Below are 14,211 nucleotides of genomic sequence, written 5' to 3'. Positions count from 1 at the left end.
TCACTAGGAATTATATTATGTTGAGAAAATGTGAGAGAAGATGCTCTAACAGCCTCTGGAGGTGAAACAGTGAGTCAGCACAGAGCTGAACACACACACACACACACACACACACACACACTGACACTGCACTAAGCTGATCACACTCAATGAGTGGCAGGTACCCCTCACAATAATAATTTAAATGTAAAAATATAATCTAATAATCTAAATATAAAAATAATAACTAATATTACAAAAAATGTATTATATTTTATAATATAATAATTCAAAGATAAAAATTATATAATAAATTACCTTTAAATAAAAAAAACTACTGTTACAGAGACAATATTATATTGTGAATATAATAATTTAAATATAGAAATATATATAATATAATACATTTATATTTTATAATATAATATTTCAAATATGAAAATATAATATAATAAATTCCATATAAAAAATATTAACCACTCTTATGGGGACTTATTATATTTCCAATATAATCATTTAAATATAAATAATAATAACTACAGTTACTGAGACATATTATATTTCCAATATAACAATTTAAATATAGAAATATAATATAATATATTTAATTGAAAAAACAACAACTGTTATTTAGACTTTATTTATATTTCCAATATAAAAATTTAAATATAGAAATATAATATACTAATTTAAATATAAAAAATAATGACTACTGTTACTGAGTCATTATTATATTTCCAATATAATCATTTAAATATAAAAAATATAATATACTAATTTAAATATAAAAAATAACTACTGTTACTGAGACATATTATATTTCCTCTATACTAATTTAAATGTAAAAAAGAATAACTACTGTTACTGAGACATATTTTATTTCCTCTATAATAATTTAAATATAAAAAATAATAACTACTGTTACTGAAACATTATTATATTTCCAATATAATCATTTAAATAAAAAAAATATATTATACTGATTTAAATATAAAAATAATAATAACTACTGTTACTGAGACATATTTTATTTCCTCTATATTAATTTAAATATTAAAAAAAAATTACTGTTACTGAGACATTTTGCAGGTAGATACAGAGTAAAACATTTTGGGATATGGTTTTTATTTTTTACACTTAATCTACAAACTCCAAACAATTGACATTCAACAGTGAAATAAGCTCAGAAATCATATTGCAAAATTTACATTATGAGTATAATTAATTAACATCTAAAACCTGAGGAAATATCTTAAAAAGTGGCTACATTTCCTTGTGTTCATTCTGTTGGCTGATGCACACGTACTTTAGTTTGGAGGCAGAAAATGATTATCTCCTCCTCCTCCTCCTCCTCCTCCTCCCCCTCCCTTCATCCTCTGTTGGGAGGTGGTGCAGAGTGGATGAAAAGGAGGAAAGGGGAAGATCTTATACATAGAAAAGCATGGCTGTTGTTTGCTCCTGTCTCTTGTTTTAAAAGACAGATATTAACTTGTTGACACAGGATCTTTACACCTGAGCTCTTCGTTGGATGTGAAGGAGGAAAAACAAACAAGGAGCAACATGGGAGTCCGCCAGAGCTCCCCCTGACTTCTCCTCATCATCACACGCAATCAGGTAAACTACAGAGTGGTGAGTGATTGTTTTTAATGTTACAGTTTGATTCGAAGAAACAAAAACACGCTGAAGTCCTCAGCTTAACAAGTCACACGAGTTAAAAATCTAATTTTAGCTGATGTAATCTGGGAGAGAAGGATTTGAGTGCTAAGAAACATGCAGAGCTAATGAGACTAAACACACACAGAAGCTGTTTTACTTACTTTAGTATTAGCAGTCACCTTTACAGTGTGCTGTAAACCTTACACTGTAAAAACCAACTGACAAAAAATAAGAAATAAATAACTAGAATTAAGCAAATACAGGCTCAAAACAAGTAAAATTCTCTGCCAGTGCAGTAAGTCAATTTTTCTGTGAAAGTGAACATACAGTGTTGTAACGTGAACATCATGTGAAAGCTGTGAACCTGAAGATTAATTAGAGATGAAGCTCAGCACTGTGTGTTGAGTTGTTCTGGTCAAAATATCTAATTAAAATGACCTTATGAATTAATTATCTATTTATTGAAGCCTATTATGGTGAATAAAGGGTCATAACAATAGGGGACACTTTCTAAAGTCCAGTCCAGGTTCAACTGTGTCCCAGAAGTTGTTGCAATTTTTGGGTTGATACCATTTGCTACACACATTTAGTACACATCTAGTTTGATACAATATTAGTATATTCAGTATACTCCTAAATTTGAGCCCACTATGCCCTCAGGAAGAAGAATAACTGGTTATATGTTAACCCTCTGGAGTCTCCAAAAGCTCCAAATCCAGACTTGTTGACTCCATCCAGACTAGAAAACAAAGCAGCATGGAGCCCTACTGTAAATTTACCTCTAAAGTTCTGGCTGTAAACTCCATGAGGCCAGTTTCAGTTTGATGATGATATACCAAGTAAAACTGGAGACAAGCTCAAATATATTTAGTATAAAATGATAGAACTGGATGGAACCCTCTTATATGTTAGATTTGACACCTTTGTTCACATTTGCAACATTTCAAATTCTTTATTGAGCATGATAGTGTTGTGAAAGTAAAAAAGGATTCAAAATCACATTTTATGTTGGACTAAAGGACTAAAAAAGACACAAAATGACAAAAAAAAAGACACAAAATGACTTAAAAAGACACAAAATAACTAAAAAAAAGACACAAAATGACCAAAAAAGACACAAAATGAGTAAAAGAATTACATAAAATGACAAAAAAGACAGAAAAAAAACAAAATAACTAAATAAAAGACACAAAATTACCAAAAAAGACAAAATTTGAAGACAAAGTGATAAAAAAAAAACCCATAGAAGACCAAAAAAAGACATACAAAAAGACACAAAATGACGAAAAAAAGATACAAAATTACTAAAAAAAAGACACAAAATTACCAAAAAAAGACAAATAATAACAAAAAAAGACACAAAATGACAAAAAAGAAACAAAATAACTAAAAAAGACACAACAAAAGACAAAAAAAGGCCAAAAAAAGACCAAAATTGTTACACAGAGACCCAAATAAAATAGAATCCCACTAGAATAAAAACCAGAGTTGATGACAGGATCACACACAATCACAAGATCACATTTATGTTGGTTTTTCTTTGTTTCTTTTTGGTTCAAAATGTTGATCCAGTAAGTCAGAATAAAAAATCTATTATTAGGTAATATAGGTGAAAAATATATACCAACATGGCATTTAAGCATTATTTAAGTGGTGTATACAGGCAGGATGAAAAGGATTCAAAAATGGACAAAATAGCCCAAAACTCCATAGAGTTAAAAGACCACCATGATATGATACGCTTATTCCCTCTAAATTTTCCTAGATGGCACTTAAAATTCAGTTCAGTCAACATGCATTGAATGTGAGCAGCCTTTTATTAGTAAGAAGTGGTGCTGTCTCACCTCACAATCCAACAATTCATCACACAGTCAGTTGTTTAAAGCAGCAGCATCATGATCAGCACCATGGACAGCACTACCAATCATAGAGCAAACCTGTGATAGCAAACGGTTCAGTGGGAAAAAACAACCTTTCTATTACTGATTATTTGAAAACAAGTTAGACAAAAATGATACTGATTTAGCTGCACTGTAAAAAATGTCTGTAGATTTTACGGTGAAAAACTGCTAAACCACGACAGTAAAAGACTGTAAAATGATGAATGGGTTAATTCAGTTTCACCGTAAATGTATATTTCAGCCAAAACAGTATTTTTTACAGTTTTGCTTTTTGAAAAATACATTACTCCACTGTAAAATAAACTGTAATATGTATTTAACCCTTTGATGCACAACATGGGTCTAAAGTGACCCGACAGTTTTTATGTTCTATATCTTTACAAAAAAGTATTTTCATCATTCAGTTTCCCAGGTTTTCCTCAGTTTGTTTTTGATCATCATACATCCAAATTTTATGTTTTCCTTCATTCATTTTTTAATAAAATCCCTTTTTGTGTCACTACTCTTCTAATGCACACCATCTGGGTCAAAAATGACCCATATCCTCTTTTTAGCTAAGTAGTTTGCTAAGCTAACTAATTAGCTAACTTCTTGGCTAAGTATTTAGCTAAGTTGCTTGCGAAGCTAAATACTTACTAAAAAAAATATTTAAAAAATATTAACTAATATATTTACAAGCCATCACTGTAATTTTTGCATTTCTTTTTTGTAAAAATCCTTTTTCTCACTGTTAAATGTACTAAACACCATATCTCTAACAGAAATATACTGTAATGTTTAATGGTAAAATATTTAATTTATGCAGCATTTATAAAGTATTTCTTAGTATTTATAGTTTCTTTTATGGAAAGAGGAAAGGATTTCTTTTTATGGAAAAACGTTTTATTTTTTATGGTAAAACATGGAATAAAATGGCAATAAAATGTGAAATCAACAGTGCTAATATCATTTTACCGTAATATTAGACATTTTTTTTACCGTATTTATTACGGTAAAGTTCTGGCAACCACAGCTGCCCTTTTTTTTACCATAAAAACAAGGTTTTTTTTACAGTGTATTCAAAGAATTGTTACAAAGAAAAATTGACTTAATGCATTGGCAGATAAGTTTACTTGTTTCGAGCATGTATTTGTTAATTCTAGTTATTTATTTATTATTTTTTGTCAGTTGGTTTTTGCAGTGTAAGGTTTACAGCACAGTGTAAAGGAGTGAAAAAGTAGAAAAAGTTACACCGTATTTATTACGGTAAAGTTCTGGCAACCACAGCTGCCGTTTTTTTACCATAAAAACGACAGGTTTTTTTTTACAGTGTTCTTGTGTTTCTCATCATCTGGTCCTGCTCTATGTCTCCAGGCTGACGGACACCCAGGATCAGACATCTGTAGCGGGGACAGGACTGTCCAGGTGATTCTTACTATGTGCTTACATTTCAAGATCACACCAAGATCATCAGAGAAGTCTCAATTCATTGCTGATAGGACCTGATTAAATGAACACAACCTCCCAACTCAGATGTCCTTTTTTTTAAACAAATCCCTGCTGCATTGTTTACAGGTGTTATTATGCCCATCTTTTCCTACCCTGTGTATTTGCTGATAAAATGTTTTTTTTCATTTTGATCTCTTTTCCAAGACTTCCCAACATGATGCGCTTTGGGAAGAGCAGTGTTGGCCCAGCAGAGCCCGGCCCCAGCAGCCAGGGGACGGAGGGGAACATGGGGAGCAGGTGAGCCCTGTCCTTGGAGAACCAAATTGCTGAGGCTGAGCCAGCTTTCAGTCCTTATGTGCACACACAAATCAGTTTTCAAAACATATTATGGTCACCAAAAAAGATTTGGCTGAAGCTGAAAAGGGGCATACTTATTTTGAACTATATTGTATGAAATGTAAATGAGTGCCTTGGCTCCCATCATCTTTATGTTACTGAAAATGGAAGTGCCCTCCTTCAAGAAAGGCCTCAAGTTTGCTTATTAAGACCCATATTTATGTTTTTTTGTTCGGTGGGGACCTCTAGAGGCTGTAGTAATAAAGACAAGAGCAAGTAAGGAAGACACTCGAGCTAAGTTTAATTTAATAAGTTTAATTTAAAATAGTTTAATCGAGCTATGCTTAAAAATCGATTCTGCCGTCTAATCGGACTTCTGTCCTTGTCCCAGTTTCCGTGCAACTGAGAAAATCTAATAACTGATGGGAACGTGTCCTCCTCCTCAACAATGGATGGCGAGATGGGTCGTTTCAGCTGGTTAATATGACCCCCTTCCCAGTTGACCTCAGTTTGACACTTTGTGCCGTTGCGACTGATAATAACTAATGCCAACGGCTACTGCGACTGGCTAATGAACGGCTAATGTGACGGACTAATGTGACCGGCTACTGCGACCGGCTAGTGAACGGCTAAAGGACGGACTAAAGCCTGATTTCCACCGGGCGCGTTACAGCAGCGTCACGTCAGCGCCGCGTTCGCCGTTGCAAATAGGTAACACTCTAATCAATGAGAGCATTTCCACCGGGCGCGTAGCGTAATGTTACAGCAGCGTCTCAGCAGCGTCTCTACGCGAGCAATAGGTAGGACTTCTATTTCTCCGCGAGACGCTGCCAAACCGCGTAAATGTCAACAGAGCAGATCGCACCAGACAGGAAGTCTACTTTAACCGGCTAATGTGACCGACTAATGTGACCTTGTTCTTGAATGTTTTTGTTCCAGGGTCATACGCCGGTGGGGGGGTGGAGCATACTTTGTCTAGTCATACATGCCGGTGAAAATCCTATTCCAATCACATTATCTGGGTGTCTTAATATGAGTTGGAGAACTCCGACATTAGTTGGACTAACACGTTTACATGCACTTCAGTTGTCCAGTTATAGTCGGATAAAGGTAATAATTCATTTTTTTCAAGTGTCATGTAAACATACTGAGTGGAATTCTATAGTGTCAAAGTCTGAAGGATAACCAGAACATTAGGCCAGGAGAGTTTGTGTTCTGTGTGGAACCAGAAGTCAGCATTGATGAGGGGCTTCAGATGTTGTTTAACCATAATTTACTGGGACATGGCTTGTCCAATTGAGGATAAAAGCTTGGCCCTGAGGGGTTAAAAAAAGCTGATTTTTGGTTCAGTGTGCTGCTTGCGTTTTACCATCAAGATTGTTGACAGATTTGTTAGATTGCTATAGATCTATTTTACATTCTTATGATATTTGGTCGCTATAATTCTTATAAATACAATACAATATATATGATTTGTTTCTCTTCCAGTGATGGTCAGAAGGCCCTGGCTGCACAAAACATGAACAACTGCAACAACAATGATGGGTACGTTGAAATTTGTCTTTCAAGGAGTGAGACACACAAAAAAACAAATGGGGGAAAGGACATTGGTCAATTACATTTTTGTTTATCTTATGAATGAAATATCTTATGTTGTCTTAAAAGTTCAGTTTTTCGGTTTGTCAGCTTATAAAATTGTAATTCTGTGTTCTTCACCTTGCTGGTTGTGCGTTTCAACACACAGCAGCTTATAGACATTTTGTTGTTTGCTAACGGATGGAATTGACAAGAAGGCTCCTTCATTCAATACAAAGTGAATGGAGAGAGATGGATTGTTTTTACCCTCCTGTGGGGGCGGGGCTTATCTGTACTCTGTGTCTATACAGTAACATGGCTGTATAGCGCCCCCTGAGGCTCTTTGACAAAACTGCAGGTCAAAAATCAAAATAGTTCCCTTATCTGTCTCTGTTTCTGGACATTTACAGCAAAAAGGACGACAAGAAAGACGAGAAAAAAGACGACAAGAAAGACGAGAAAAAAGACGAGAAAAAAGACGACAAGAAAGATGACAAGAAAGACGACAAAAAAGACGACAAAAAGGATGACAAGAAAGACGATAAGAAGGATGATAAGAAAGATGACAAGAAAAAGGATGAGAAAAAAGAAGAACCGTAAGTACCACCAGTGGTGGAATGTACTAAGTACATTTACTCAAGTACTGTACTTCAGTACCCAAGTAAGGGATCTAAATACTTTTTCCACCATTGAGTACCCCATATTATTCAACGGTTTCCATAAAATTTGAATTTTTGAAACTGACTTGGAATCTTTCTAAAACAGTTTCCCCACCACACGTGTGATGTTAAGGGGTCGTATAAGCAGTATTCACTCTTGTAAAGGTAGTCATTTTGACTATTAATATACTTTATGTGGTTTAATTTGTAAACATGCAAGTTCATTTTAAATTGTTCATGTTTTTCATGGTAAATCTCGACCCTAAAGTAACTAAAACTGGCAGCAAAATATAGTGGGGTGGAAGTATAAGTATGTATTTTTAAACTAGACTTAAGTACAGTACTTGCATTAATGTCCCTAGTGAGATAAAGGTACAAGTAAAGTTACAAATATGTGAATGTCTCTTTGAAAAAATATAATGGATTGTATATGGATCATATGTAGTTTCCAGAACAAGTAGTGCTAGTCCAGGGGTAGGCAACCTGTGGCTCTGGGGCCACATGTGGCTCTTCAGGCCGTCTGCAGTGGCTCCATGTGGCTGCGACAAAAAAAATTATACCAAATTAAATTACTTTTCTATTTTCTTTACATTTTAATTTTCATTGATGTTTGTGTAGGCCCAAAGCATTTTGTATTCCTGAATTATAAAAATGTGTTGCTTATATACGGCATTACATTTTATGTTATTTTACATTTTAATCAACTAAAATGTGCATCATAGAGTAATAAAGTCTACAGCTCGCCATCTTAACCTCTGAATTTTGCCAACATCAAGCCTCGTTTTGCGTTTTTCCTTCAATTCCAAATCTCCTGAGATATTTTTGGTGTCCACCCTCTCATTTGCACTTGGGTCCTGGCTGCATTTTGACAAAATCATACTAATAAATGCTTATTATTGTTTATTGTTAAAAGGATCCCCATTAGCTGTCACCAAAATGGGACGAGCTGAACAATGATAATGTAAAAACAATGAAACATTGTAGACATCATTAAAAATCATCAGAAATTATTCAAATAAGTTATCAAATTCACAAGTATTACATTCATGCAGTCCATTCCCTACTCACAAATTTAAATAGTGCATTCTCAAATGGTACTTGAAAGATGTTTTGCTATTCAGCTTACGTATATTCAGTACATTATGACCTATCAGTATTATGGGTAGGTTCATTTAGACTCAATAGGCTGTTTCATAGTAAGGCTCAGAATAAGGTATGCGGCTCCATTATGATATTTTTCTCTTTTTTTGGCCAACAATGGCTCTTTAGTTAGTAAAGGTTGCTGAACCCTGTACTAGACAAAAGTGGAATTCTTCAACACTGATACCTACAACTTTTGTCCGTACTTTTCTGTGCTGGGTATAAAAATGTTTTTTAACAAAAAACAAATCCCCCTTTCTCAGGAAGGAGGTGTGGATCATGGACCCTGCCACAGATACATACTACTACTGGTTGTGCACAATATCCGTCCCAGTGTTCTACAACCTGATGCTCCTAGTGGCCAGGTCTGAATTCACAACTTTCTGAATTTCCTCTTCACTTACTGTTGTTTTCAAAGATCTTTCTCATGGTTTTTATTTGCTTCCTTTTTAGGTCTTGTTTTAATGAACTGCAGTATAGCTATTTGACAACGTGGCTGGTTTTGGACTACGTTTCTGATCTCCTTTACTGCATTGACACCTTTGTAAGAATCAGGACAGGTCAGTCTAAAAGAACATTGCTGAATATGTTGAAAGAAACTTTGAGTATGATAATGCTTATAATATAACATTCTAATGTGTCAACAGGTTTTCTGGAGCAAGGTCTTCTTGTAAGGGATGACAAGCTCTTGCTAGAGAGGTACAAGAAGACACGGCAGTTCAGATTGGATGTCTTGTCACTCCTTCCCACAGATATTTTATTCTGCGTTGTTGGAATTAACAATCCAGAGTTGAGGTTCAACCGTCTTTTCAGGTTGGCCCGACTATTTGAGTTCTTTGACCGGACTGAAACCCGAACAAATTTCCCCAACATCTTCAGAATTGGAAATCTTGTACTTTACATCATCATCATTATCCACTGGAATGCTTGCCTCTACTTTGCCATCTCCAAGATGCTTGGCTTCGGCTCGGACACCTGGGTATATCCAGACATCAAAAAACCTGTGAATGCACGCCTGCTCAGACAGTACATCTACTGCTTTTACTGGTCCACTCTTACCCTGACCACAATTGGTGAGACACCACCTCCAGTCCGAGATGTTGAATACTTTTTTGTGGTGTCTGACTTCCTCACTGGGGTTCTGATCTTTGCTACAATTGTCGGCAATGTTGGTGCCATGATTTCCAACATGAGTGTTGCACGTGCGGAGTTCCAGGCTAAGGTTGACTCTATCAAGCAATACATGCAGTTTCGAAAGGTTACCAAAGACTTGGAGACAAGGGTTGTGAAGTGGTTCGACTACCTGTGGACAGAGGAGAAAACCTGCGATGAGAAGCAAGTCCTAAGGAACCTGCCCGACAAGCTTAAGGCTGAAATAGCCATCAACGTCCACCTGGAGACTTTAAAAAAAGTGCGTATCTTTCAAGATTGTGAAGCAGGTTTGCTAGTTGAGTTGGTCCTTAAGCTTCAGCCACAAGTTTTCAGTCCTGGGGACTACATCTGCAAGAAGGGGGACATTGGCAGGGAAATGTATATCATCAAAGGAGGAAAGCTGGCGGTGGTAGCAGATGATGGGGTTACCCAGTTTGTGGTCCTCAGTGATGGGGCATACTTTGGAGAAATCAGCATCCTTGGAATCAAGGGCAGTAAGGCAGGAAACCGAAGGACAGCCAACATCCGAAGTGTGGGCTACTCTGATCTGTTCGCGCTGTCCAAGGACGATCTGATGGAGGCGCTCACTGAGTATCCTGATGCTAAATATGCTCTGGAGGAGAAGGGACGGGCCATCCTGATGAAAGACAATCTCATAGATGAGAATCTGGTCAATGCCGTCGAGGCTTCTGAATTGGAGGACAAAGTCAACAAGATTTTTTCCAGTTATGAGGTCATGTCAACCAAATTTCGAAAGCTGACGGCACATTATGAATCTTCCCAGCGTAAACTCAAGCAGCGCCTCACTAATCTATCAAACCAGGTCCGAACCTTCAGAGGAGACGATGAATAGGCTTGGCTTGCACTACTACTGCCAATCTTAGGGACCTTTCCACTTCAAGACATTCCTTCTGAGGTCATCCAATGGCATTAACCTTAGTACATAACAAATGAGCAGCTGCTGGATGTACCGTATATGGTTGAATGTAACGGTAGCCTTGAACCTTTTATTCAGAGGGCTGGGTAGCTCGATGCTTACTAAAGTACAAGGTGAATTATGTCCCTATTTACTAGTTATGTGCCAATGAAGCCTCATGAACCATTTTCTTCATTTTCTGACTCCACTAGATGGTAAATGGTAAATGGGCCTGCACTTGTATGGTGCTTTTCTAGTCGCTTTACGACCACTCATAGCGCTTTACACTACAGACTGCGCTCATTCACCCGTTCACACACACATTCATACTGGTGACAGAGGCTACCATAAACGGTGCCACCTGCCACCATTGGGAATTCATTCACACACCGATTACTGCAGCATCGGGAGCAATTTGGGGTTCAGTATCTTGCTCAAGGATACTACGACATGTAGGCTGCCATGTTCAGGAATCGAACCACCAACCATCCGATCAGTTGGTAACCCGCTCTACCAACTGAGCCACATCCCAAAGATGGAGCAAAGATGGAGCTTCAACAAGGGCTGAAAACACACTTGGAGTATGATTGCTAGAGCCTTTTTCAATGAACCAAGGGCGCCATCTAGTGGACTCAGAAAATAAAGCAAATGGTTCATGAGGCTTCTTTGGCACATCACTACTATTTAGTATCAAACCTGTCTGGTACTGCAATATGGTATAGAATACCTGGTCTTTTACATTTCTTTATGTCCTTTTCGTCATTTTGTAATTATATAATCAGGCAACTTTGCATTACAGCTGTGTATGTGATTGCTACCCAGATTAAAATATGAGATTAAAACAAACGTTTATTAGTGATATTTGTAGCATGATTTTAAAGCCAACACTGTTGCCATAAGTTCTGTTACCTGGGTCCGATTGTAAATAAGTGTTGAACTGAATTGAAGTCTTTTTGTCAATCTTTTTCCATCTCAAGCAGAAACATACCAGCAAATGAGTCAAATGTGGAACTACAATGTAAGCTAGCATTACAGTACTGTTGATATAGAAGTCAAATGCTTCAAGTTTCAAGTCTTGTATACAACATGATGTTCATTTTGTAAATGATCCATTTAGAGTCAAATAAAGCAGGATATGCTGTAAGGTGGGGCTGTGATTGACAAATCACTACTATGATGCATTTTTGTTTTCAGTTTATTTGTAACATTTTGGTTGTTTCAAATGTCTTAATCAGTTCTCTAAAACAGCCATTTTCAACCTTGGGGTCGCGAGATGATTTCTGGGGGTCGCCAAATCATTTTGGAAAAAATATAAATGCACAAAAATGAATGTTAAATTACATAATTTCAGGCAGGGAGATGTTTTAGTTGTTGTCTGCTTCAATATTTGTCCAAAATTCGTCATATCAACTGAGTTTGTATGATCTGAACTGTGAGATTCTGTTCAATGAGAACAGCGGAAAAAATAAACAAACACAAAGAAAAAAAACTGGCACGTTGTTGCTTTACCGCAGCTGCAGTTTGCTAGCAGCTAGCTATAACTGATGCTGGAAAAATGGAGAGATGGCTGCAAAGAAAAGCTCCAGACTTGGTTCAGACAAGGTCTACCAGCAGAAAGCCTATCGGGACCACCAACAGAGAAACGGAGGGCAGTGGGCCGACACTGGCTAGGCTCCGTAAATATGAGCCCCACTTCTTAAAGTATGGCTTTTCGCGGATGACAAAAAACAACACAGAATATCCAGTGTGTCATTTGCTCTGAAGAGCTGGCAAACGAAAGCTTGAAACCAGTAAAACTGAAGAGACAAGAGGGGGGGAGGGGGTTCTGGACAACATGCATGTTAAATTAGGGGCGAAAAACTAAAAAGGGCACATTCTGCACAACATGGAGCCCCACCAACATTCAAAAAGCTCTGATGCATCATGTATGATTAAATAGTCCTTGATTACAATTAGCATTACGTTAAAAGGAGATCCAGATGGATAGAAATGTCACAATTTTAAGCTTTGTTTGGGTAACTTAACACTAACTAACAGACACTTTTGTTACCTATGATTCATTCAAGGACTGTCGGATGATTTTACATTTTCTTTCTACTATAAACAATGTATTTTTGGTGCTTACTTAAAGGAAACATACATTTGAGGTATAGTTATTGTGAAAATATTCTTTGTCCCCAACATGATATGCAATTAAGATACAATATGGTTGCTGTATGACATTAAAAGTTGTGGGATAAAAAAAACTTGTTGACCAAAACTAACGAAATAATGAAAACTAGAATTTAAAAAACATTTTTGTTAACTGAAATAAAAATGAATATTTTAATAAAACGATCACTAACTGAAACTGTATTGTGTGGCTACAAAACTAAAATTATAGTGAAAATGTCCTTCATTTTCATCTTTGTCAACTTTCTTCATACAGGAAGCATTGGTAAATGTTTATTCAGACTAGGATGTTACACGACTATGTGAGTCAATTGCCTTTAAAAAGTTCAGCACTTCATTCAAACCTAAACTCAAAACACCCAGATCTGCAAGAGTTAATAACCTTATTGGGGCTTAGATGGATAATAAAAGGAAATAAAGGCTAAATTTATTGTGACCTTGTTAAACCTCGCAACCAACAAATACAAATAACACTAAAACTAATAAAAACTACACTAAAAATAAGGATTACAAAAAAACCCCATCTAAATAAAAACTAGCAAACTCACAATGAATTACAATTAACTGAATTTGGAAGAAAAAAAAATAACGAAATGAAAACTAAAACCATATATAACTGTATATAAATAATGGACGTAGTCACCCTGACGTCCCCCATTTGTTTGTGTCCAGTTGGAAGCATCGAGTTCAGCGTTACACTTGTCGCTATCTTGTTTCTGATACGGGGAGCAGACCATATCTGGACTGTGGAGGAGGAGAGGGATCTGACCACTGACTACAGCCTCTCTACACCTCAACCTGACTGAGAGAAGCTGCTGCTAATTCATGTTAGCATTAACTGGAGCATTAACTGGGATCTTAGTATTGGCTAGCAAAAAACAAAAACAAAATGTACGTTACTTACCTCAGAAAACTGAACAGCGACTCCTTGGAGTGTCTGTTAGTCCAACCAAACGCTGAACAAGACATTTTTACTGAACAAAACGTTCAAATAAACTGTCATTAAGTGAAAATACAGTGAAAGGGTCAAAGTTATGAGACCAAACCACTAAACGTCCTTTTTTGTATCTATATAACATATATAACTTTATTGACACGTTGCCGTGGATACGCATTGTTGTGCTTCTCTCCTGATGACGGCTCGCCTTTTTAATGACCTGTCAATCAAAGGTAGCCACGCTACAATTCTTTATCTTCTATTTTCTTCTAAATGCGGCCATTATTTGAACTATTAACATCAATTTGTCATGAAGAAGATTTTTACGGTTGAGACCATAGTGTTGTACTGAAAACATTT

At 36.3% G+C, this 14,211-nt stretch overlaps 1 protein-coding gene across 1 annotated transcript; it reads left to right on the top strand.

Moving 5' to 3' along the window:
• The first annotated feature begins 5,178 nt into the window (after window positions 1–5,178).
• LOC131962962 (cyclic nucleotide-gated channel cone photoreceptor subunit alpha-like) lies at window positions 5,179–11,251 on the top strand. Its single transcript, XM_059328078.1, has 6 exons — window positions 5,179–5,262; window positions 6,784–6,845; window positions 7,286–7,471; window positions 8,938–9,039; window positions 9,128–9,234; window positions 9,322–11,251. The coding sequence occupies exons 1-6, from the start codon at window positions 5,179–5,181 to the stop codon at window positions 10,677–10,679; spliced, it is 1,899 nt and encodes a 632-aa protein (XP_059184061.1). The 3' UTR covers window positions 10,680–11,251.
• The last annotated feature ends 2,960 nt before the right edge of the window (window positions 11,252–14,211 follow it).

This window comes from Centropristis striata, chromosome 24 (genome assembly GCF_030273125.1).
Source record: "Centropristis striata isolate RG_2023a ecotype Rhode Island chromosome 24, C.striata_1.0, whole genome shotgun sequence".
Taxonomy (NCBI): domain Eukaryota; kingdom Metazoa; phylum Chordata; class Actinopteri; order Perciformes; family Serranidae; genus Centropristis; species Centropristis striata.
This window is presented reverse-complemented; position numbering and strand designations above follow the sequence as displayed.